This window comes from Scomber scombrus, chromosome 22 (genome assembly GCF_963691925.1).
Source record: "Scomber scombrus chromosome 22, fScoSco1.1, whole genome shotgun sequence".
Lineage (NCBI taxonomy): Eukaryota > Metazoa > Chordata > Actinopteri > Scombriformes > Scombridae > Scomber > Scomber scombrus.
The window spans coordinates 989,527-1,016,408 of NC_084991.1; the positions used below are offsets into that span (position 1 = coordinate 989,527).

Consider the following 26,882-nt stretch of genomic DNA (forward strand, 5'->3'; position numbering starts at 1 on the left):
CAGTGTTGGAGCTGCTTGCCTTTTACCCCCACCTTTTACAGAGGGGAGTGAGAGCCAGTTTAATTCACTCTGTCCCATAAAAGCCATATGAATGTATTTGGATAGGACTCAAGGATTTATCCCCTCTCACAGAAGGAAGGCTCTCTATCTCACCAGGGGTCACACTGTGTGGTGGAGACTATGAGAGGCTTATGAGAGTCATGGACCGCAGCCCCTAGAAAACGTGGCTGCTCCTTCCACCAGTGGTTTGGACTATCTCATGGGCCTTGTTCATGGGCGTTTCTGTGAGTGATATCTGTGCTGCTGCTAGTGAGGCATCCCCACGCACATTTATTCAGTTTTAGTGTCTGGATGTGACTGCACTGTCACTAGTGCATGCTATATAGTATGGGTTCACCTTTTTTTTGTAAAGATTTATTTTATGACTTGATGCAAAAGTCCCTTGCCGGAATCAAACAAGGTACTCTGCCATTATGTGGCATGCATGGTATCCACTCGACTACCAAAGTGCTCCAGTATGGGTTCATTTTAATGGTGTGCTAGCCCATGGGAAGGGCTTGTGGTGTTGACCTTCCTGGGCCAAGGTGTTGTGGGCTTCAGGGTATGCAGTTCAGGTGTGGGCTATGTCTGACATAGTGAGATGGCAAGCAACGTTTTAACGAGAACTGTGTGAGGTATCTCACAGTGGTGCCCTTCTTGTATGTGGAAGAAATACACTTGCTATGCATGGGGCGATGGGTGGTTATAAAACGGGAAAGGGCTGGTCTGTGCAACTCAGATGTCTCTTGACGGATGTACTGGCAGAGGAACTGGGGTTTACACTGGATAATAGCCAGATATCTTTATCAGCCAATAAATAATTGAATAAATAATCGCCAACTACTAAGATTAAGAAAAAAAACAAAAGATAGAAAAAAGAAGAAAATGTAGCTTCCTTATAGACTTAGAAATTGTTGCTCTCTCTGAAATTGATCAAATAAAGATGGTAATGGAGCACTTGGCATGGTTCCATCTGTCATGTGACCGCTGCCTCGCACATTGCAACTGTTCCTCAACATACGCTGCATCACTTCACTTGACCTGAGATGCACCCTGCTTGTTGACAAGTCTGCCAACTCTGCCTCCTTAATTATCGTATTGACATGTGACTATGTGAGCAGAATTGAGATCACAAGAACAATTAATAACAGATGTTAAAAAAAGGCCTGTGATTAGATGTCATTGTCAATATAATGTATCCTGATACCTAGCATAGGTAAAAGTAGGGGCTGAGAAATTGTAAGTACAGTACCAGTAAAATGTTTGGACACACTTTCTCATTCAAATGAGAGGGAAGGTGTGTCCAAACTTTTGACTAGTACAGGGTATGTGTGCATTTTAGTACTCACTGTTTTTTACTGTCACAGTTGTGTTGCTCATCAGTATATAAAGTTATAATGGGGAACTGACTGAAAAAAGTACAACAAATATTTTTATTTGATCTTATACGTGCAGTCACATCTGTGACACATTTTTTCCTGGAAGCCCATCTATTAGTCCCACTGTGGTTCTGAAACACACTGAACACTTCCACAGGCCTTCATTACGTTTCTTTATGGAACTGGTGTTAGCTGATATGAACCATTATCTTCTTTACCTGGCATGATGGCTCTCATATCTCTACCCGGCACCATGTCCCCAGTCATTGCTGTCTTATGGAGAAGCTCATTCTGTTTTAGTCTGCTCTCAATTCACAGTGGGAAACACACAGAAATGGTAGGTGGTTGGATGGCTGAATTGACCCTTGACATGGTGTATGACTCCTGTATGACATGAGTTAAACCTGCTTCTCACCCATTTATATATTTATATCAGTCTGCTGTTGCTATTCCCATGACATCACTGCTCAGAGACCAGGTTCCATAAAATAACCACTAAATCACAAACTCACATAGAGCTACACAGGACTATATTTGTAAAAGGAAAACAAAGTATAAGTGATGTTTAATAAAACTCTAATACCCTAATAGAAGCACATGTTCACCAAAGCTCAATAGTATCTGCTTCAAATTTAATCCTCTTGGGGATTATCATGAATCATTTTTTGCATACAGTTGGTGACCTTGTTTTCATATGTGAGTGATGACATTGGCTTATTTCTCCTCTATGTGTAGATGAGTCTATACTTTTAGGTGGGACCACAATACTCAAATATTTGTTTAGGTTGAGCAGCATATTTGTCTCAACATTGAATGAGTATACTCCACCTGTGCAGCATGGACGTGGTGTTCTGTAACAGCATCGTCCACTATTCCCACTATTCCCTGCTGTCCACACCCCCTCTGTCCCAAGGCACAGCACTTCCCACTGGGAAGAAGTGATGCTTAACACCCGCCTTCAGGCCATGCAGGCTCAAGCTGACAATCTCATCCCACTCTTGGAGTGTGTGTGTGTTTATGTAATGATGATGGTGGTAGTCTAAATCCTTTCTGGTTTTTGGTGAGGATTTCTGGCCCATCTTGTGTCCCACTTTTCAGTGATCTTCAATTTTAAATGAACACGGATGTTCCAAACCAGAGATTTGAGACGCATAACATGTAAGATTGTGATCAAATATTTGTCAGTTGAAGATCCTCGTACAGATATATGTTATTGTTTTGGTAAAAAAATCTGCCCCTCATCATAATGAGTTGATGAGATGCTTGATGTTTGAAGTTTGAGTTCAAAGTGTTTTACATATTAGAGAATCATATCACAGTGGCAAATACAGTCATCATGTTGAGAGAGACTATTTGAGAAATGCTTAACACAGACTGATTTTGCTTTGGAAAATGTTTGAAACCACAGTAACAGTATTGAGTTCTCTCTTCAGTCAGTCTTCATGAGAGAAGCTGTTTCTCCTGAAACCTCTGAGCAAAGTAACACAGCTGTAAAAATCTGCTCTCATCATCTCATCATAAAGACGTGATGATGAGACATGATGAGATGTTAAAACCACGGTACACTTCCTGTTCAGCAAATAACATCAGGCACACACAGGTAGAGCTGCTGAACATAGTGGAGCTTTCAACAGATAAAGAGCCAGATAGTTTTTCTCAAGGAGCAAAAAGAGATCTTTGCTTTGTGGCTGCTGGCTGTGTGAATAGACAAATGTTTGTTAACACATTTAAATCAACTAATGAAGGTTTAAATTCATTTCACATCATTTATTAAACTGTTTCAAATTGAAGAAAAGTTAATTGATTGTGTATGCATTAAAAATATGAAAGTTCTGTTCACAAATTTTAGTTTTTAATGACAAAATCCTATCAAGGTATGATAATGAACTGGTGTGTTTTGCATCTGTTTCTGTTTGTTCTTTGGTTCCACTGCATCTACATTTCAGTCTGTCTCTTTTAAATGTAAACGGTTTTGTTTTGCTGTGTTTTATTAGCTATTGCTAAAACTAATCTTTACTCATATAAATTCGTAATTTGCCTTGAAGGCAGGGTTTCACCTTGAAAAGTTTTTTATCCAGCTCACAGTAAATCAACTACACTTTGAAAGTTTGGGGCTTAACAACTTTAATCTGACAAACAGCTCCAGATAAGGTTTAAGATAGTTTTGAACTGAATAAAAAAAAACAATTACATTGAACAGAAAGGCAAGTAGTGGATTTAGGTAGAACAACGTATTTTATTAGTATATTTGAATTAAAAAAGCTTTGTGTGTGTCCATGTGCTCTGTAGGGATCCCAGCCTCCAGTGGGAACAGTCTGGACTTTCTTCAGGATGACAACCCTCCACATTGGCTCAAGTCCTTACAGTCGCTCACAGAGATGGACACCCCCGCCTCACACAGTGGCCCCTACGGTAGCCAGCAACCCCCCCACAGACCCAGCTGGGCCCACTACCCAGCCCCCACCAGCCAGTTCCACTCCCCACCACCAGGCTTCCAGACGGCATTCAGACCCCCAACACAGACCCAGACAGATCTGTTACAGAGCGCCGCCATCAACCGCCACTAGGGACTGTCAACACACACACACACACAACCACACCCACACACCCACACACACACACACACACACACACACACACACACACACACACACACACTGAAAACCACACCAAAGCAGAAATACAAAACTATTAACAACTAATAAGATAATATACTGTTTAAATTTCATCCTCCCAGATATTCTGAGCGCTTGTGTTTTTTGTCCTGGTTTCTGAATGGTTGTTGTAGTTGGTCTAAGCAAGCTACCCCAGCCACACACCTCCTAACAGATTGTGACAGCATCATGATCACCCTGCAGAGACTCTGATTAGACAAGAATCATGAGCAGTTTCCAAGTTTGAGGAAGTTTGAGTTTTAAGATATTAGAGAATCGTATCATCAGGGCAAATACAGTCATCATGTTGTGAGACTGAGAGATGCAGAACAATGATGTTGCCTTATGTTTCAGAACATGATTGAACTATTGAGTCATCTCTTCAATCAGTCTTAATGAGAGCAGCTGTGTGCTCTGAAGCTCTTGAGCAGAGTCATGTAGAGCAACAGGTTGTATGTGAGAATCAGACCCTCTGTTGTCTGATCAGGAGGAAGTGTCAGGATAACAATAGTGAAGGTATGATAGTGTGGCTCTAAAAACAGAAACACACTTGTTTCTAGAAACATTTGCATTCTCAATCCCTGAAGTTATAATTGAGTCTTCAAGATGGCAAAACAGTCAGAGACTCAGAATCCAGTACAGCAGATTCATGCTGCTTTTACCTGCAGTAGTTTTACTTACTGCAATCATGACAGTGCAGCTCATGGAACACAATGTCTTGAAATTAGCTTTGTATATCTCAAAGCTTTGGCTTGTAGGATGTTTGGGTATGTTTTGGGCCTCAGTGGAATTAATCCATAGAAAAGGTATTTCATACCAGACTGTCTAGACTGTGTGTTTATACTCCAGCAAAGTAGTTTCAATAAAGTAGTAACTAAAATAAGTAACTAAATCAGGAAATAAAGTATAATTAAAAAGTATCTTTTGCACTTTCCTGTTGCACCATATCTGAAGTACTGTGATTAGGGGAAGTACTGTCCAGTAACATGAAAAGAAACACTGGGAAACAGCAAGTCATTTAGATGACTTTTACATGAAACCCTCTGGGCCAATCACAGGAAAGGCTCAAGAGTTTCTGCACCACTGAAAACATTCTGCAGTAGAAATGAGTTAAAATTTAAATGAAGTTAAATTCTTCATTAAGGAAGCATTTCTCCTTAAGCAAATACACTGACCACGACTATTTCTATGACTAGTTCATTTCTATCAGTTACAAATGGGAGTGAGCCTCTAGTCTTCATATTTCACAAGCTCAAAGGAATTATGTAGAGGATTCAAAAACAAAGCTCAGTGTTTTTCACCATGATTGCAGATATCCAATCAGCAGCTGGAGAAACTCCACAATAGATGTGAACAGCAGACAGTTGTGTTAGTTGTTATACTGTCTGCAAACATGTGGATGTATTCACATTTGTTGATGTGTATGTTCCATGCAATTATACATTTTGTGCCCACACAAACTGTTTCATGGCACTATGCAGACAGTATCACAGTATAACTTGTGCTGAAGGAGCCTGATGCTCGTCATGCTGGTATAAAAGAATGTGGGTCTTGCGAAATCAAGACAGGATGTCTTGTATCTTGCCAAACCTCTGTATCAGAGGGTCCAAGGTAGACAGACAGCCACAATATGTCTCAGTATGTCAGCTCAGAGTAGGTTTAGCACAGTCAGTGCCACTGTGTGGCGCTAATTGTCAGTTGATGTCAGAGACCTCGCCCATGCTCTCAGATTAGCTGACAGTTTTAAGCCTCAGCTCTCAGTGATGCTGCTGTGTTTGTTCAGACAGGAAAGCTTTCAGTCTTCATTTATTAAATTGTTCCCCTGTCAGTTCTTAGACATTTAAATCAACATAAAGAGTCATATTTCATTTTTTTTCTAAATATTCTAAAAATGTAACTCTCTTGAATGAAACAGTTCCCTAAAAAGGAGGATTAGTTACATTTATGGTCTTCTTTTAATTTCAGGAGGTCAGTAGTTTCTCTAGGCTGTGTGTGTGTGCTGGGATAGCAGAGCTACAGAACAACTCAAATAATCAGTAACTTGAGGTGTACGTCATCAACACCTTCAGTCTCCTCCAGCATTTAACGCTCCTAAGTTGTATGTTCTTTCATCAGGTCCTGACAACTTTCATCATCCAACAGTATTCTTGAGGATTAAAACACTGATGCAGTCTAACACATTTTCCACAGTGCTAAAAGATGTCTTAAATGAAGAGCAGGTCTGGAACATAAAACAAACTAAATATTGAATAAAAGAGGAAATATGATGTTTTGAGTTTGATCTTTATTTCTCCTTCTTCTCTGCTGACTAAGAAAGTGTACTCTTTATTGTATTCTGTGCTTAATCCACAGAGACAGCTGAACTACTTATACAGATCCAGTTTTGACCAGTTGAGCCCTTCAGTCTAAAGAAGTTGTCCTCAGGAACATCTAGGAACTGGTTTCGAGCTCATTTAGTCTCATGTTGGCTGTCAGAAGCAACTAGTGAGAGGCTCCACTCAGGCCTCTGCATTAGACACCAGCCACATTCTGAAAGGACATAACCTCAAATGCTTTCTGTGTGAGTCAATTAACTTTATCTTGTTGAGGAGGCAGCAGCTCCCAGATAATGTCAAGAGCGAATGAAGCACTCAAACTGTGCCTGGCAAACACACGCTCATATTCACCAATGACACTGACACACTTTCAACAACAAAAATGAAAATGATTCATCTTCTTTGCTGATTGGCCAGTTGCGCTGACAACATCCAGCAGTGTTCATAGATGATGTTTGAACCTAAACAGGCAGGCTCTGTTTCTGACATATTAATTGGTGGATTAACATGCCTATTCTGTTTGAAGCTGTTGATTCAAGGTAAACACTTTCTACACATTGCATAGGGAAGCACCATGTGTTACCATGTGAAAACACTCTTGGATGATTGGTGGACATTCTTGCTGAAGAGTGATTGAATTCCCATCCTCACTATATTATCACTGGCATTGGCCCATGACATGAAATTACAGTTTCTGGAAAGATCATGGTTTATTAAAACATGGGTCTTATTTTCATAGGCCAACAGTATTTCCAATCATTTAATCCAAACCACTTTATTTGAAGTTCAATCTGAAAGTGAAAATGACCAATAATCAACTTTTTTTTCAACTTACAGTAAGAACAGTAGGTCAAAGTTGTTTTTCCGTTTAGGTGGAGTTTTATTCTTTATTAGATATTCAGCTGAGCGCTACAGATGTGACAGGAAATGAGCAGAGAGAGATGAGGAATGACAATAAAGCAGGTCAATCGTCTGATGAGATCCGGGGAAGTCGAAGCAAGTCTGAATCATGCTCACCTTTGTTTTTCTTCAAAGTAAGTTTGTCTAGCTTGTTTCTTGACTCGTCGGACCTCCCTGATCTCAGCATTTACTATGGTGTCTACAATGTAAGTATAACTGATGGGCATGATGGCCAAAACTATGAAAATAATATGTGTTTTTTGTTGGAAAAGATGAATTATTTTAGTGATGCAGATTTTTCTTATTATCAACATATCTCATGTTCAGACACAAGCCAACATTGATCCTCTAACAAATATTGTGTGTATCAAAGTCTGATATACAGTACCAGTCAAAAGTTTGGACACACTTTCTCATTAATTTGAATGGGAAAGTGAAAAGGAAAACTTTTGACTGGTACTGTATGTTATTCATCAGTGACACAGAGCTCCATTGTTGTCCCAAAACTATTAAAAACACCAATGAGTCACACTGATGCACTGGGTGACATGTTCCTAAATTACCATGAACACACACACACATACACACTCTAATCAACTGTGATTCAATCCCCCACACACACCCTCCTGCTGCCAGAAATATTCTCTATAACACCAAATGTGGATTCATGCGCCACTGAAAATAGTCCCCAAAAAATGCACTATTTCCTCCTGTTTGATTACTGTTTGCTAAAATCTACAGTGCCCAGCTATTTAGATATATCCCCCCGCCAGCATGTTCATGTGGCCCCCACATGGGTTAAATGTGGGCTGCATGGGTACTGAGTGGGCATGGGCTTGAACTGGGCAAATTTTGCAGGTCCCACATGTTTTCAGTAACATGGGCCCCACATGTGAAGCCCACATGGGCTGACTGTATGAGCCCCATAAGGGATGTAAGTGGGCTAAACGGGCATGGGCATAAACAGGGTAAATTGTATGGGCCCCATTTAAGGTCCTATGATCCCACTTAGACCCCATATGGGCAAACCCCATATATGCCCCATGGGGCACACATGGGTCTCACCCAGTTGGCCCCCACCTGAAACGCACTCAGAACCCATTTGGGGCCCATATTTGCAGCCCAAATTTAAACCTTATGGGACCCACATGGACATTCTGGCTTTGGGCAGTATGTATGTATGTGTGAGCTGAGGGTTCCTTCAGGAGGACAGAGGGAGTTTGGGGCTGAGAGCCACACACAGGGTCAGGGTAGGAAAGTCAGGAAGTGCAGAGAGATGAACTGACACAGTGTTAGTTTGGGTCTGCACATGGGATTTGTTGACAAGTTCCAAATTAAGGTCACTTAAGCTTTGATGTATTAAGTTGTATGAGGTGCACACTTCACCCTGCTGAACTGTATACACTCACACTATTAGCACTGGTCAGGAAATAATTCAAGAAAGATGAAGACACCTCAGCAACATCCATGCTGAAGAAGGCCAGGAGGATATGAACGCTCTCAAAACAGCAATAAATTGAACATTTGAGTTTGGAATGTTTAATCAGATATTGAGGAATGTAGACGCTAAATCTGCAGACATATTTAGAGATAGTAAGTAGCTAACACTGCAGTGTTTTTTACAGTTAGCAGACAATATGTTGGCTGACAGTATTTGGCTAATCCAAAGTTTAAAAATAACTCTGATCTCTTTACATCAGATGAGTCAGCTGTGAAGATGATGTGCATATAAATGTATGAATTTACAGCTCATATACACTGACAGAAGTCATCTGTATTTGTAAGTGTTGGGATGGAGGACATGTTTGAACACCACACAGTGACATGACTGATTTCCTTCATGGATAAAGTGACCAACAGAACAGCTTTATTCTCCTGTTCTCTCTCTCAAACTTCACACACTCCGTTCACCAACATGCACGACAACCAACAGCATTAGTAAACACACCTATGAGATTTATTTTGTTGTGATTTTACATTCCACAGTTGAACATTTCCTTTTTTTTTCTCCTATTTTATGTTTACTCAACAGACACATTACTGATGTTAAAGGTTGATAGATCATTGTTGTTTTTAACATCGGTCCAAAATGGAAGTTGCAGTATCTCTGTTGTAAAAACCCTTTGAGCTCCAGTCCGGGTCTCTTCCACAGTTCACTCAGAAACGATGAGGCTTCCTGTCAGCTCGGGCGGTGCTGCTGGGTTGATGAGATGTTATGTAGCTGGAAGTGAGTCACGGTTCATTCTGCTAAATTGAGCTATTTCTGGACTGTCCATATTCTGACACACTGTAAGTCTGCCTCCATGCCTGTGTGCTTCCCTGCTAACTCAGCCCTTTTTTTTTGCTCTGACTTTGAATTTTTCTGCATATGTGACATGAAAATATAACTGTCAACAAGGTCATATTGCAGATGTGAATTCAAATATGCTTTGACCTCTGGCAACGTTTGACATGAATGTATATATGGACGTTTAGAGTTGCACCTGACATGCTTTGACAAAGTATCACGTTTTTTGCCTTGTTTGGGATTTTTTGGGATGTAAGGCTTCAGGTTTAAGATATTATTCTTTTCAAATATAATATTTTATTCTTTCTTTCCCTCTCCGACCGTGCCAGTCTTTGGCGTACATGCATATCATGTGTGGCAAGTCGACAAACGATTTCCAAAAGACAGAATGAGGTCAAAGCAGTGCATGAACATAGCGAGTTACTGGTCAATAATGAGTGAGGAAAAGTATGTATGCATTTGAATGATGTATTTCATCTGATATAAGACATCGTTTTTCATAACTTAGGTCTTATTTTTGTAGTTTCATCATCATTTTATGATTAAATTGTACTCATCAAGTACATTGTAAGATTGTAAGTTTGATGAATAATAATTGTGGGTAGGTGCTTATATTGTCCTTATATTGTCACTGTGTGTGTGTGTGTGTGTGTGTGTGTGTGTGTGTGTGTGTGTGTGTGTGTGTGTGTGTGTGTGTGTGTGTGTGTGTGTGTGTGTGTGTGTGTGTGTGTGTGTGTGTGTGTGTGTGTGTGTGTGTGTGTGTTTGTGCTGTTCCCTGTTAAGGAGGGTTTAAGCAGCACAGTTCTTGAAGTCCAGTAGAGTTAAAGTAATTTCATGCTCAATTGCATTATCAGTTTGTGTCCAAGGGAACATCTCTTATTGTAAAAATATTCCCTGACCGCAAAGAAAAACTCGGGCCTCATTTAACTTGAGTAGTTCAAACAAATCATGACTCATATGGACGGCAATAAGAGATATGTAATGCAGATGTAAAATTAAATTGTGTTGAAATGAATGACAGTAGAAATGGTTGGATTCAGACAGCAGCCATGGTTGCTGATGTTTTTCTTTTTTGGTCCATTATGTTACACACTAATTCTTTTATTATTTTATATCTTTTGTGGTGCTCAGCTTTACTTCTCAGACCGATGAGAGATTATGCTTTTATCTCAGCTTTGGCCTATTAAACAGTTAATTAATGATGATGACTTCATGTCAGGATAACAAATGGTGAGAATTAATATACAATGATGTGTTGGACTACCTACACAGTTTATGATTATTTCTGCTCTGGTCTCTAGAGGTCTCTTCCTAGGCTCATAGGACTGACTCTGTGATGAATCAGATTTTGAATGGATCATGATTTACCCGAGATAAGCCCTGTCTCTGAAATGTTTGTGCTCTATTTCCATACAACTGATTCTACAGTGAACCACCTGCACAGAGGGAGATGTTGACTGAGTCAGTATGTGATGTAACTGCATCGAGGGCACCACAATGTGTTGCATGAGAGCAGCTAATAGATGTGTGCTTCAGTTATTAAAGGTTCATACTATTTGTTTTTTCACAACTTAGGTCTTATTTTTGTAGTTTCATCATCATTGTATGATTAAATCGTACTCATAAAGTTAATTGCTGAAATCTGGAAACACCAAGATGTTTATCAGAGTACTCCAGGTAGCATATGCAGGTTTTTAAAAATTGGGATAAAGACTCTTCCAGGTTTCTGAAACCAGGATATGAAGATAAAAATAGGTCTAAGTTGTAATGAACTAGATCAATGTGATCCTTTAAAAGATCACATTAGTGTTGCAGTTCAAAGCTCAGCTCTGGATGACATGCATACCATATTTACCTGAAGTTGGGAAATTGAATGTATGCTCTAATGTACATAGAAGTATTCAAGCTCATGTGTATTTTGATTTCTGACTCATGATTGGTGGCTGTGGTCTTGAGGAATCTTGCAGATGCGGAACACTTCAGTCTAGCTGTATCTAGACTATACAGTGATGCCTTTTTAACCTTGTACTTTGATACTGTAGTGTTTACACTCTGCTCAGAGAGAGGAGGGTAACAGAAAGCACTGTCAGGCCTCGACTGTTGGCCAAAGACAAATAAAAGCTTGAGGTAAAAGCTGTTTGCTCAGAGAAACAGAGAAGCTTCATAGATTCTCAAGGAAGAGAAGCCGGAGTGAGCTTCATCAGATGCAGTTACTTTAACCTTCCATAGTCACTTTGGGTGGCAGAGTACAAGGTTGAACATGCTGCCCATTTTTTGAAACAGCGCTTCATTATCACCTACATCTGGTGGCAATTCCTAGAAAAGATGACAAGGCAGAAGTCGTTTGGGTTAAACTGGATACTGCATCTCTCCATCATGTCTTTCTGCTCATCAAAGCTCCTGCCTTCACACATTTAAAAAGGCAGGGCTCCACCTTGTCATTATGATCATTTTTACAACTTTTTTCTATAGAGACTGCAACCCCTCCCCACACACACATACACACATCACACACACACACACTCACACACACATTTACCTCTATGACTACAATGGGAAAAAAAATCAAACAAACACGACATTTGCTCTGAATGTACGCTCGGTTGACAGTTCGTTCACAACATGAAGGAAGTTTCTTCAGTAAAAAGGAAAACACACTTTGAATAACAGAGGAATGTATGTATAAAATACTAGACATGGGATCATCAGATGGAATGGAATGCACCTACACAAGAATGAAAATGGTCTGACAGTTCCTGGTTGTCACTTCTCTGGAATATTCTGTACAGTATAATGTACAACAGTGGAGGTCCAGGATCTCCTTGCAGCAGTGTGTCCTAAGTAACTGGAGGGGCCTCAGAAGCTGGAATACTGAAAGTCAACATGATCCCAGCCTAACAAGTCACATGGTTTCATGTCTGGTCCGGTCCCTGGAGAATTATCCCACAGGGGATCCAAGAGGTCCATGAGAAACTTCCACAAGATCTTGTCTTGATCCTAACAGTCAAACCTTTTTACCTTTTGATGCTGCTGCTTCACTTACAGTCATAGTTCATAGAAGCAGTTCCCAGGCTGAAGACCATTGTACATCACTTATAGAGGTTTGGAGCCACTCTTTTGCTTCGACTGCTCACTATCCCAAATGTAGTCTATAATTGTCTCCACTTATTTCCTTTGCAATCTGTCTTAGTCATGTCCAGTTCAGTGTCTGCTTCACAACAACAAAACAAGCACAACTTCATATTTTTGATAATATTTCTTTAGTTCTTCAGTTTTTTTCTGTTATTTTCAATATAGCAGATCATCAAGACACCCATTTTTAAACACACACAAATAAAAAAAAGAATCTGTAACCAGGAGAGAGTGGAGATGAGTGGACGGATGAACACATGGAGCAGTTATTCTGTTTGTTGTTTGTTGTTTTGTTGTTTGTTTGTTGGCTGTAAGTTGGTCTTCTCACAGCTACCACCTTTAGCAGACGGTGCCGTTCTCCTGTCGGGACTTGGGGCAGGTGGATCGGGGTATCGGCTGGACAGAGGGAGCCAGGGTGCAGAAGAAGCCAGCAATAAGGGTGAGGCCGAGACCACCCCAGGCGCAGAACATGGACCAGCCGTAGCCATGGCCGATGTCGTCAGGCAGGCTGTACAGGTGACGTGGGTAACGAGAAAGCTCAAAATTGATGCCAGCAACGCAGGTACAGAGGGAAATGATGCAGAAGGTTCCTGTAACGAAAAACACATGATGTTAAAGGAGAAAGAACCTCTGTCAACACCTCACAGTGAAAGAAAAAACATACCCTGCATCTGTGATAACCCTGACATCTACTGGTGAAAAGGAGGTACTGAACTGACCAGCTGTTACCAACATTGGTCCAAACCCTGACTTCTACAAATAATGTTTGTATGCTAATCATTTTCAATTCTTACCTGGGTCATGTTTACTGTATTACAGTATTAATATAGTAAAGGATGACATTACTGTACCACAAAGTATTCATAAAGAGTTGTGGTTGGATGGCTGGACTGTGACACTGGTAACATGAATTGGTTGAGGCTACATAAAAGACTATTTTGAGCAAGTCAACGTGTCCCTTCACAAGTTTCAAGTCAGCGCTGCTTTAATCCATATTTAAGAGACCATCATGTTTCCCCAACCTTAATGAATGCATTTGTAGTGTCACCTGATATTTAAATGTCTCGTACAGGTGTTTTTGTCTATTTCACTCAATGTAAAATCATAATGATCTACAGTATTAGATGCAACTTTTAGAAGTGAATGCTTTGCTCTGTCTTTCTTGCCCTCAGTAGTTGAGGTTCATGCTCAGTCACATGTCATTCACCTTAAAAGACCTTTCTAATATGGACAATACATCACTTCACAGTGCACTCTAGTAAAGTGCTACATCACAGCTGGGTGCGGTCACAACTACAATACACCACACCTGCATACTAACTTGTGATGATAGGTGTGGTCAGAAGTGCAACAAATTCATTTTCAGCCCATAGAGGTCAGTGCAATAACGCTTTTCCTCCAAAGAGAGGATTTCATCTCCACAGAGGTTGTATAAGAGATGCTTTCAAAATGTAGTGAGTTGGCTCATTAGTCAATAAATATGTCATGTCGTAGCCACACACAATAAAAAACATAATACTCTGTGACTTCCATCCAACTTCAGCCTGCCAGAAGTGCTATGGCAACACAGCAATGCTCTGTAGGACTCGTAGCTGGCTGATCATGTTTTTATTAACAGGGCTGCACTTTTCAAATCATTTCCCAGTTGTTTCCTGGAAAGAATTACATGCAAGCATACAGTTAAACATATAGGGGACAATAACATTTCCACTAATTGATGAATAATGAATAAATATTTGCTTGGCTTAATATGTAGCAGTTCTTTCAAAAAAATACCTTTTTTTCCTTATACCTGGTAGCTAATTACAATTATATGCCTTTTTTCAGGGAACTTCCAGGAAATTATAAATGTGTAATTTATGATTAAATAAAGAGGTTACTGGCTTTTCTCTCTTATTATGATGCAGTCTTCTTTTACTTGTTTCCCATTGTCTTGCTGTTCGTATGGATGATTCATCCAGGAGAGTCTTTAAAATGATCTGGCAGGTCAGTTAGTTAGTTACTGTGATACAGTCTCTGCATGACAGTAATAGGGCTTTCATTTTAGAGCCCTGGCTACCTGATATAACTCTCACCCACTTCATCATTCTACTGTGTCTGCATTGCACTGTGTTGTTGGAGGAGGAATGTATCTATGTGTCTCTGAAGTGATGTTGGTAGAAAAAAGTCTCTCTTTAATTCACCACTAAAACATTATATGCACATCATTATTATTATTATTATTATTATTATTATTATTATTATTATTATTATTATTATTATTATTATTATTATTATTATTATTATTATTATTGTTATAATTATAATTATAATTATTATTATTATTATTATCATCATTATTATTATTATCATTATTATTATTATTATTATTATTATTATTATCATCATCATCATAATTATTATTATTATTATTATTATTATTATTATTATTATTATTATTATTATTATTATTATTATGCTGCATTGGCTTAAATTACTGTTAAGTGGAATGAGCTAAAACCATGAAACTTGACACAGCACTGGAAATGCCTCCCAAGAAATAAACACTGTAGTGTTTACACACATATAAGTGTGATGTAATTAAGGCCCAAATGATCAATTCTGGAAAGGCCACGCCCCTCACACTGTAAGTCCAATAGACTTGAAATTTCACACACAAGCTCAGCAAAATGTTTGAAAAACAGTAATGTGACATTTGCTTTTTAGATTTTCCTTTGTTATACATCATTGGGGGACTGAGATACATATTTGTCTTATAAATGAGCAACATTAGTGGAAAGAATGGCTAGAAACAGGCATAAATGATGGTACATAACTTCAGTCCTTGATGGTAAAAGGTCTGTCAAATCGTTGACAGCCTGACCCATAGGTGGCGCCAAAAATGCCACAAACATGTATTTGCAAACCTAGTGGACATAATTTCACAAATATTGGTGTGCATGCTTAAAGGGGATGTATTAAGCAAAACCTGAAATGCCATGTTGATCGGTGCAATTGGGTGTGGCCTATCAAATATTTGCTCATAACTCAAGATGCCTTTGAGCAATCCTGCACTATCTCCTGAACATACACACCAAGTTTTGTTAAAATCGGATGAAGGGTGGATGAATGGTGGATGAATGGTGGATGAATGGTGGATGAATGGTGGATGAATGGTGGATGAATGGAACTTTGAGTGCATAGTTATTGAATGCTGCAGGCTTCGTGATGATGATGCGTGTGATTAGTCACACTCCTGTAAACAGAATTAAACTAACTAAATGACTTTGCTCACCTTTGTGAAGCCTGGGACCCGATCACTGCTGCTCAGATTTAATTTGGGCTGATTGAGCTTCTTCCTTCCATTGAGTGTTTAAAGATATGAACCCACCAATTGCAGCTTGTGGCTATATTTCTAAATATAGTTTGCTATATATTTTGAATCATTTGTCCCCTCTGTCTCATCTAAATTAATCTTTTACTGTGGACTGTGTTCACTAGAAACAGCTCCAGATGCAGGCTTTAAATGTGCCCTCATTCCGGGCATCGTATGACCCTGCGGGCTGCTTTGCTGTGATTTGGCAGCTGCAGTCTGACCCAGCCTATTTCTTGTGCCTTTATTACCAAGCAGCATAATTGACTTTTTAATTGCCTGTTCATTATACAACTGTAGGGCACAGCACTAATCCAAGGCCCATCATAATTGAGTGTGCAGTTGCCTCCTGCCAAGCCAGAGCCATGCAGCACATCAGTGTGTGTGTGTGTGTGTGTGTGTGTGCGTGTGTGTGTGTGTGTGTGTGTGTGTGTGCGTGTGTGTGTGTGTGTGTGTGTGTGTGTGTGTGTGTGTGTGTGTGTGTGTGTGTGTTGGTGGATGCAGAGGCTGGATATGCATGCTCATATACATCCATCAGTCTGAATCAGCACTATAATCACTAATGACAACACAAAAACATAGATTGCTGCTCAGTGTTTTCTATCTGTTGACTGATGGTGATCATAATAGTTGGAAGTATTTAAGATGAATTCACATTTGGATAATGTTTAGCTATAAAATGACTGTTTTGTTATTTTGAGGCATAGTTAAAAGAATAGTTCCACATTACAAAATTTTTTATTGAAGCGCCTCCATGTTTGCTTTGAGCTGTTTATTGTGAGACAATAGTGTGCATTATAATAGTCTGCATTCTGACTGTCAAGACTTAGTTTTAACATTTAACTCCCTCATGAAACCACACACTGGTTTTAATATTTCTGTTTGTATATTGATTAAAGACATGTGATATATTGTGTACTTTATAAAAGTGCACTTTAGAGGTGTCTTTGAACTCTGTACAGAGACAAGCTAGCTGTCTGCCCCTGGTTCTAGTCTTTATGCTGAGCTTGGCTAATCACTCCTGAAGCTCTGTACTGAACACACAGACGTGAGACAGATAAAACTCTTGGCACTATTTGTTTTATAAATGGCTTCTAACATACCATGGTGATGTAAAAAGAGTTATTTTAACTGATATATATATATATACATATATAGAAGTAACATGCTTGGGGGATTGATTTATGGAAGCACATTACCACCATCAATCCAAAGCTACTGGATGACTGATAAAAATTGTAATTCTACAAGATAGGAACTTACTTAACTTACTTTTTTCCTACAGCATAGGATGACTGATAAGATGGACTACTGTGTGTGTGTGTGTGTGTGTGTGTGTGTGTGTGTGTGTGTGTGTGTGTGTGTGTGTGTGTGTGTGTGTGTGTGTGCGTGTGTGTGTGTGTGTGTGTGTGTGTGTGTGTGTGCGCCTCACCTCCCATGAGGAAGAGAAGGCCGGCCACATACTGCATGAGGCCTCGGTCCCAGCAGCAGCCAAGCACACCGATGATCCAACCAAACAGGATGATGGCCACCGCCATGCCCATGAAACCGGCCGTCATTCTCCGCAAGTCTGAGGAAACAGCAGCAAAGAGCGGTTACACATCAACAGGACAACAAGTACACGACCTGAAGGGTTCAGGAAATGCATGATATATATGTTCAGTGTGTTCAGCAAGGTCAGAATTTTACACATTTCTGCAGCCTGTATCCAACTTACACAAAACCATGCCCTTACAAGTGAGGAAGAATGTGTTCTGATGAGAATTAATGACAATCAGTCAATGATTAAGTCTGAAAAGGTGTTACAGTGATGCAGTAAATGAAAAACTACACTGAAACTACACTGGAGACGTTAAAATTCGTTCAGTGCTGAACTGATTCTGCTCTGACTTGGGAGAGCATGATGCTGTGCGTTCTGCCATTAATTACTTTTTTTGGCCACTTGGGGGCAGCACAACAAGCTGAAAACAAACATCGGTCATATTAAGATGCTATTTAAATAGAGATATTTGAAAAGTGGTAGAGGGCTCTATTCTTACCGCGTTGAATTATTTATCAGCTGCTGTAAGTTACCCCATGTTACATCTTTCTCTCAGCACTCTCAATTTCAATTGTCTTCCTGTGTTCCATGTAGTTGGTGACAATGCTCTGAGGGTTAATCACTATGAGCGACACTTTACACATTACACATAGACATCTGATGAATTATTCATGCAAAAAACATTAAGCACAGCAGCTGTAAAAAGCTATAACTGCTCTGCATCTCATTTCATTAGTCTGCCGGAATAAATTCTGATTCAGAATCACTTTGTTTTTCATCTGAGAGATGTATTCATGAACATCACCTGCATGCCCTAATCCCACTACTCAGTATGACCTGTCTTTGATTTACTGTTGCTATCCACAACGTTGCATTAGGAGTCTAATTGTTGGTAATATATATACACAAGGATTATCACACACACACACACACACACACACACACACAGGCTTTTAAATTCAAAACAAAGCTTTCTGCTTAGCTACAAACTCCAAAGCACATAACTGATGCTACTTCAGTTGCACTACTTTATGTAAGTATATCTCTATTGAGCCTGATGGTATCATTCAAAATGTGAACATTAATTAAAGAGAAAAATGAGTACTTTTTGTGATTTGTTGAATTGACCCTCTGTTTGAGTTAGTTAGGATCTCGTCAGGATAAAAGACACAGCTGGATAATAGGTAAAAGTATGAGTCCTTGCTATGTTTTGGTCTAAGGTAATCTTGTATGCATTTTAAAGAAAAGTCTTATCCTACTGTGCCTCAAGCTGCTGGTTTAAAAACTCAATTTTCTGTCTTATACATCTGGCATATACAGTTTTGGAAGAAAAACTACACACTAATGGAGGGCAGTGTACTTAGGGTCTGATTTACTAAGATCCCAAATAGTAGGTAGCCTACTACATTTCGTGCACAGTGCAATAGATTGCACGTTTTGTTTGCGTGTGTTTTGCGGGTGATCTACTAAGAATAACTGTGTAAATGAAAACAGGTGCAACAGGTGCAGACAGCAGTATTTAAATGAGGGTTTTGTGTCTTTATGGAGAGTTTGAACGAGCAGAAAGCTGCAAGAACAAAATGAAATGTGATCAGGTTCTAGTGGAAGAGGTTAACTAATATATTGAGTTATAACTAAAACTAATATTACCAGAAAAACCAACATATGGGAGAGTATTAGTGACGAAGTCAATGCTGTTAGTAAAACCACAAATATTACACTCCAACAATATTAACACAGGTGTAAAAACTCTGTCCTGTGTGTATTCTGTCATTGTGCCTCCGTCTCCTCCTCTCTACAGTAACAGCAGTCATCTGTGTGCAGTGAGCAGCAGGTTAATATCTGTCCTTCAAAGGTATTATTTATAGACACAGTTAGTGTCAGAAATAATACCTTCAGGTTTGTTAAATCACAATGTGTGTGCTAAATAACATATTAACATTTTCTCCTCTCTGTATTTTACACACTGGGGTTAAAACGCCTCATATTACATATTCATTATGACAAACATACTAAATGGACAGCGCGTACTATCTTGCACAGTTGAAAGACACAAACCTCAGTGCACTGTGATTCACACGTTTTTACACATGCAAACCTTTAGTAAATCAGGCCCTTAGTGTATCATTTGTGTTAAATATTAACTCTAACAGCAGTTTCAAAAATGTGGTCCATTTGGCAGAGACGTCACTGTGAGGGCAAACAGAGAAGAGAGAGAATAAGGCCAGGCTCTGCCACAAGGACAGCAGTGTGCTCTGCAGGAGGGTAATGACAGTGACAGCGGCTGGCTGCGGAGACACGCAGAAATATGAGGAGGAGGAAGTGCTCCAAGCAAACCTCCAACCCCAAGTAGATTAGAATGTCATGGGTGAGCTGCTCTGCCGAGGGGTGGGGGGGGGGAGGCCAGAGGCTAGAATAGGGCTTGGGTGGAGGACACCATGTGGTGGGGCGAGAAAGGTCAAAACATTTGGCCTGAGAGCATAAATGATGACAGAGCTTGACATTAAGGCTTGTCTGCTTGTCTGAGACAAGTGGATATTTTGTAGGGCAAGAGGACGAGAAATGTACTTCCCCCACTGGACAAATTAAAGTAATAAACGGGCAAAAATACCGTATGTTCACATTCTGCGCCATTCAATACTCGGTTATTTAGCTCGCTTTCTGTGGTATTAGTTCAACCCAGGCCTGCTTGTTGTTTTTCCTGCTTCCAGCTGAGATTTGGGGTTGTTATTTTCCTTATTTGTTGTCAGTTTCCCTCCTGACAGTTAGCCTGAGTTTGTTAGAGTGTGTTTAGCTCGTTTGGGGAACTTGGTGTCGTTGTGGAGGGGATTTCTTCACTTGGAGCAGTGGCAGCTGGGCTTTAACTGACGGAATAATCAATACACAAAAAAAAAACTGTCCTGTGTGTATGGTAAATGGACTGTACTTATATAGCCTTTCTAGTCTTAGCGCTTTACACTACAACTCATTCACACACTGATGATTCATACACCGTTGGCACAGCAAACAGGAGCAATTTGGGGTTAAGTGTTTTGCCCAAGGACACATCGACATGTGGACTGGAGGAGCCGGGAATCGAACCGCCAATCTTCCAATTGAAGGACGACCACAGCCGCCTCTATGTATGTGGCCTCACTGACCCACACTGTGCTGCGCTGTACCAGGCAGGTTAAGTAAAGTCTGTTCATTGTGTGAAAAGGTGACGATCAACAGTCTGAAACTCAGATATTCAGGTGAACCGTAATAAATCAGACACAGACCAGATACATGACTGAAACAATCAGTTCAATAGATATGCCGAAGAGGATTTTCTGTCATGACAGACAATAAAGTTTTGTCAATCTCAATCTCAGTTGAGTTTTTAAATCAGTTTACAGATTGATCAACTTTAAGCATCATTCAATAATCTGTTATATAATATAATACTATAATAATACCAATAGTAATATCTGACTATTAAAGCAGTGCCTCAGAGTAGAGGCAGCCTATTTCTACAACAAACACCACCTTCACTCATTTTTCTTCTTCTACGTCTTAATGATCACAAGATTATCCGTGTAAAGGTCTGAGTGGCTTCTCGTCTAACACTTTCTTGCACTGATGAGTCGTTGATTTTTTCAGGCATATACTTTCAGGGTTTCTGCTGATTCTTTCAACGTCTTTAATTCAACTCATTAAAGTAAATTGTCCGAGACTTGCCTCAAATTCACAATGTCTATAATTCAACGTGCACATTTTGTCTTGATTGTCGTTACTCTGGGGTTGTCACAATTAGTCCATCTCCTCTGCAGCTAAATCACAAGTTTTGATGAACCATAAACCTGAAGCTGGCCTGCTGCAGGGCGTGATGTAGGTTTCACACAGTTTGACAGTTTGAAGTTTGCACATTTATGAATGCTATCCAGTTTAAAGCTCCTTTATGTAGGCTTATGTGCATTGCCTAGTGTTATATAAATCTAAATGAATATGAAAATGATTTGTTGAGGTGAAAATATTGCCTACAGCCAATTTAATACAATTCATGATTTGTATTGTTTATATTTTGACACTGTTTGGATACTTTTAGTAGTTAAATAAAGTAACAAAGATCAGTGCAGCAGGAGTTATCTGCTGTCTGTGACACAGTGTGAGAGCACCAGCTGCCACATGTAACCACAACTTTTCCTTTTATAAACATATTACATAATAGAAGCTATTCTCTGTTAATAAAAGAATAATAAAAAAATGCAAACAGTTAAGTAAGCTACTGTAGAGACTGAGCCTCCTGCATGTGTCAGACTAATATTCTTTATTTATGACAAATGCAGATTCTCATATTAGTGCACGAGGAAGGAGCTCATGTGGAACTCCCTGTCAGGAGGCCTGTCAATCACATACTGTAACCATAGTGACCTGTGACCTACACAGTGAAGCACGAGGAGGAACTTGATGGAAGCTGTCTGACAGCCAGTGACACTGTAGAAATCATGATTCAGCCAGCCGAGCATCTGCTTTGTTTACACACTCACTGTTTCCTCACATATCATGTGTCTGTTCTTTATATTCAGCTTTCTTCTGTCAACTGTCATGTTCTTTGCATTACAAATATCATAGTTTAACATTTCCCCCTCACTTTTCTTCATTTCCTCAGCAGACTCTGCTGCTGATCAACACACACCTTTAAATGAAATTGATTGAGCACATTCATGCTCCCTAAAGGACTTATTTACTTGACTAATCTAATTAATTTATTCAACCATGACTGTGTCCAATGACAGTTAAGAATAAGATAGATGTGTATTTACTTCATATGTTTGAAGAAAAGGCTAAAGGCTAGGTGACAGTGATGTAGGTCAGGGTGTGTAGTTGCTCTTGATAGACAGTCCTTCTGTCAGGTCAGATCAGCATTCAGCATGTTCTCTGTGAAAAGCTGATCCTGCAGGTCACCATGGGACCACATACATAAAACTCTGTAGATTCATGACTAAAACTGTGTGTACACGTAAAGCCAGAAATATCCATACACATTCTTTTCATCAGATTTAGGTATGGTTGTGTTTTATAAATCTGAGAACTGGGCACAAGTGCACAAGTCTCATTTCCACTCCCACAACTATCCATAAATGGATGAAGAGCCACTGTTAACCAACTGTTTTCATATCAACATGCTGCCTGCTCCACCAGTCTGTTCACCTGTCAATGAAACTAAAAGAAAAGAAAAAGTGCTGATTCAATAAACAGCTGTCATTAAATGTGGCCATGCAGCACTTTTTAAGTGGTCACATGGACTGTAGCCATCATCAGCTGTGATATCTGTGAAATGTAATAAATAAAGTGACTTTACAAGCTGTGACACAACTAAGGACAAAATAAAAATAACATTAATCACATAAAAATGATTAATCAACATTGATCTCTGTGTAAACACGACCCATCAGTGCATTTGTCAGCTGGTACAACATAAAGGTATTTTGTATTTTGTAACAGTTACAGAAAAAAAGACGTGTTCAGATTGCCGTTACATAACGCTACATTTACATTTACCTTGCTAAACAAATTGTCAACCAGCTGTGACGGTCGGTAAGAACACTGACGCCTGCTCAGGGAGTTTTGGAATAGTCTCCCAATAAGCTTGAGGTGCTTGGATACTGTGGACTCATTTATAAAGCAGCTAGAAAGCCATCTGTTCAGACAGGAATCTGGTGAGCATGTATTATTTTATGGTTTAACTTCTCTCTTATGTTTGTAGTTCTGGTGTCTTTGTTTTATTTATTTGATTTGATCTTATTGTATTAGATTTGATTTATTTGACTGTGAAGCACTTTGTGACTGATGTTCTGTATAAATCTACTCTGCTTGCTTGCAGCCATCTCTCTCTCTCACCATGAAAGCTGCAGTGTGCAGTCAGCATGCAGTGTAGGGGACATCTGCAACCCGTCAACCCTCAACCCTCTACCTTCATCCCTTCATCTCTTCATCCCTTCATCCCTCCACCACTAACCCTTCTACCTTTGTAGCCATAAATCGCGTGGTCATGGTTAATGAATAGATGTTAGAGTAACAGTATGAGAACTTGTAATCAGCACTCGCTTCAATTTGTCTTTCGACCTGAATTCATACCGACTGATCGTTCTGTTGTCTTACAGAATTAAGTAAAAGTTGTCTTATTGATATTTCTTTTGTTTTTGTCTTTATTTAAGTATTTGGTACTGAAATAATGTAAAGGTGATGGAAAGTAACCAAGTTATGCTACTTCAATATTGTGATACTTGGATTAGGTTACAGATTACATTGGCATATGCAGGGTGTTTGTGTGTATGCATTGTTTGTGCATCTGGCCCCAGGAGTTTAAGCACTGAAAAGGACAAATATAGAGCTAAATCCTTCTTGGCTTACTCTAGAAGAAGTGCCCCCTGGGTAACTATGTCCTTCTCCTACAAAATACACGTGCCATCCTATCCAGCCTGCAGCACAGACCAGTGGACCTCAACCAACAAGTCTACTTCCTACAACCTGAGGACTATCTCCAGACCCTCACCCATGCATTTGTTTCATCTCATCTGGATTACTATACTGGAATCCTAACTGGGCTAATAAATCCCTGGACAGACTCCACAGTGTCCAGAACTCTGCTTCCAGGGTGGACTGCAGGATCTCTACTGGCTCCTTGTCAACTTTCATGTGATATTTCAAGTTCTCCTCGTCACCTGCAAACGTTTTCATAACTTAACACCTAAATACCTCTGTGATCTTCTCCACACCAACACCCCCTCTCACACTCTCCACTTCTCACACAATAGACTCCTTGCCACTCCTCACACCAGGCTGTGCTCTCTGGGGTTCATAGACAACACAGGTGCCTTAACCTTCAAAGTAATAGTAGTCATTTTAACACAAACCATTTTAACCTAAACCTAATCAGACTTTAACCACAGCGCTGTCACATAATGTTTTTCAGTGATTTGAAATAGTTTTGGACATCACCAGAAAAATAATGTCATCGTGTTAATAGGGGCGTCAGATCATATGACTGCAGCCCAACATCGCCCTCAAACACAATCATGAAAATCACAGATTACACAGCAGTAGTGGGACTGATCTCAGTCTGCAAACTGCCTTAAATGGTGCTCTAATAATAATCCATTTCTGGACATAAAAAAACCATGACAGAATTCAGAAGACACTTTGAGGACCACTCGGGAGAGGAGATGGAGGGTTTCCAGCTTTAAGGTTTGGGGAAACAACATGTGGACCTCACATGGACAATCAACTCCACTGCTCTGATCAAGAAGGATAGACAGGCTCTGCTTTTTAAAGACAATTAAGAAAAGGAACCTGTCCGCCAAGCTGCTTGAGTCTTTCAAACACTGCTCTCGACAGTGTCTTGACATCCTGTGCCAACTGTTCAGTAGCAGACAGGAAAGCTCTCAACAGTCCTCAACACATTACAGAAAATAATCGGACTCACTAGAAGATGTACTCAGATCCCGCTGCCTCCACAGGGCCAACAGCATCTTGTAAGACGTTACACACCTGTTTCACCATCTCTTTCTCTGCTTCCACCTGGAAGGTGCTACAGGACCTTAAAAACCAGCACCAGGCTCAAATACAGTTGTTGTTTTTTCCCCCCCAAGAGCATCAATAAACTAACCCCCCCGCCCCCTCCAACATAACACTACACATCCCAGCACTAAGATCTGAAATACTAAAAAAAAATGTGGGAATTGAGCAATCACATATTATAATAGCCAGTAATAGTATTTCAAGTTTATTTTTTTAAATCTTTTTTTTTTTTAAAGATCAGAATTTTGTCTCCTTTGTTGTCAGTGCCTGCATGGACAGGTATGTGTATGTATGGAGGAATGTGTGAACCTTTTTTTCAGGAGCTGCACAGACTATAGGCAATGACAACAAACGTATTCTATTCTATTCTACAAAGCTTTTATGTGGCGTTCTGAAGTCCCTGGACCCACCATGTATGTTGTCATTAAATTTAGAGAACTTTCAAAAAACTACACTTTGGTTCAAAGTACAGTATGAATGAAAAAACGACACAAGATACAAAATGTAAAGAAGACAGCTTTTTGTTTTGTTTTTACATAGGCCGACGTTTTGTAATCACTCTGCTGAATTTGATGCAGGCATGCTGCAGCATGAAATGTGATATGTGATATGTGATATGTGAGTGGCTGCAGGTATACAATGAGGAGATGCAAAGGAAGGATTTGAATGCCATATATTTCAAGGGACTGATGTCAGCACTTATCTGACACACAGACTCACAGATACACTCACAGAGGAAAGACTAAATGACAGACACACTGACTGGGCTGTCAGTCAGTGAATGGGAGGCAATCCAGAAAAGGACTTTAACTGAATCTACTTTTTCTGGTCAAAATGAGTGGATACATATGCTAAGTGGCAGCCAACTTAAACAAATTAAACAAATTATAACAATATTGGCATGGACTAAATGAATGAGAGATAACTTTTGAGACACCTGACAATATGAAGCATGTCATGCCATTAGAAAAGAATACATGTAAGTATCTAGAATCGCTTGCGTATTATCCACATACAAAGTAAAGTATGCTGGTATAGGAGTAAAGCAGATCTGAGATTCTTTACTTTGGAAAAAAAAAGTTTAATATTACACACCAACTATACCAGGAGCAGCCTTCTAATTCCCTCTTTAATTGCACGTTCCAAGTTTTTCAGAGATAATTCTTTTGATTGTTTAACTCATATTCAACATCGCCTACTTTCACTTGATGACTAAAATAGACCTGTGAGTCAGATTTAATACAAGCCTTTTTTTCTCATTGTGCAAACTCATTCAGATTTCTAATCTGTTATACAGGGGAAACAATCTCATGTGCTATCTGACCAAGTCAGTTCTACTAGCAGCTTCTAAATGAACTGAATTCCTTTCTGGCCTGTCCTCTTAGCTGTCCTTAATGGGTTTAATTCACTCTTCAATCTCAAACCACAATGCAGCTCAACAGATGAAAACTCTGCAGAGGCCTGGTCTCACTCCCTCCCACTGCAACTAACAAAGAACCCAATTTTGCAATCGTTGTGCTCTATTAGGGTATGATAACACCAAGCATGTTTGGAGAAGTTAAACATATGATTCATTGGGAGAAGGGCAGACCATTTAGATATTGTTACCAGTTACTTTATTTAACAAGAGTAATTAGAACCTTTCCTGATGCTATGTACCCTTTTTTAACCAGAGCTCTGTCGTCTGCATAGATGTTGAGAAACTTAGGCCTGTAAATTGGGCTACAGAATTTGCAATTTTA

General features: G+C 39.6%; 2 protein-coding genes across 2 annotated transcripts in view; one reads left to right on the forward strand and one right to left on the reverse strand.

Moving 5' to 3' along the window:
- Positions 1 to 6,339, forward strand: part of cnot4b (CCR4-NOT transcription complex, subunit 4b) — a 34,619-nt gene extending 28,280 nt beyond the window's left edge. The window contains exon 13 of the mRNA XM_062444028.1: positions 3,708 to 6,339. Within this exon, the coding sequence (XP_062300012.1) occupies positions 3,708 to 3,985 (278 nt within the window). The 3' untranslated portion in view covers positions 3,986 to 6,339. The remainder of the gene's footprint in view (positions 1 to 3,707) is intronic.
- Positions 6,340 to 13,002: 6,663 nt separating this feature from the next.
- The window catches only part of tmem178bb (transmembrane protein 178Bb), a 128,043-nt gene continuing 114,163 nt past the window's right edge, over positions 13,003 to 26,882 (reverse strand). The window contains exons 3-4 of the mRNA XM_062443379.1: positions 17,491 to 17,628; positions 13,003 to 13,296 (exon numbers count right to left, since the gene is read on the reverse strand). Of these exons, the coding sequence (XP_062299363.1) occupies positions 13,046 to 13,296; positions 17,491 to 17,628 (389 nt within the window). The 3' untranslated portion in view covers positions 13,003 to 13,045. The remainder of the gene's footprint in view (positions 13,297 to 17,490; positions 17,629 to 26,882) is intronic.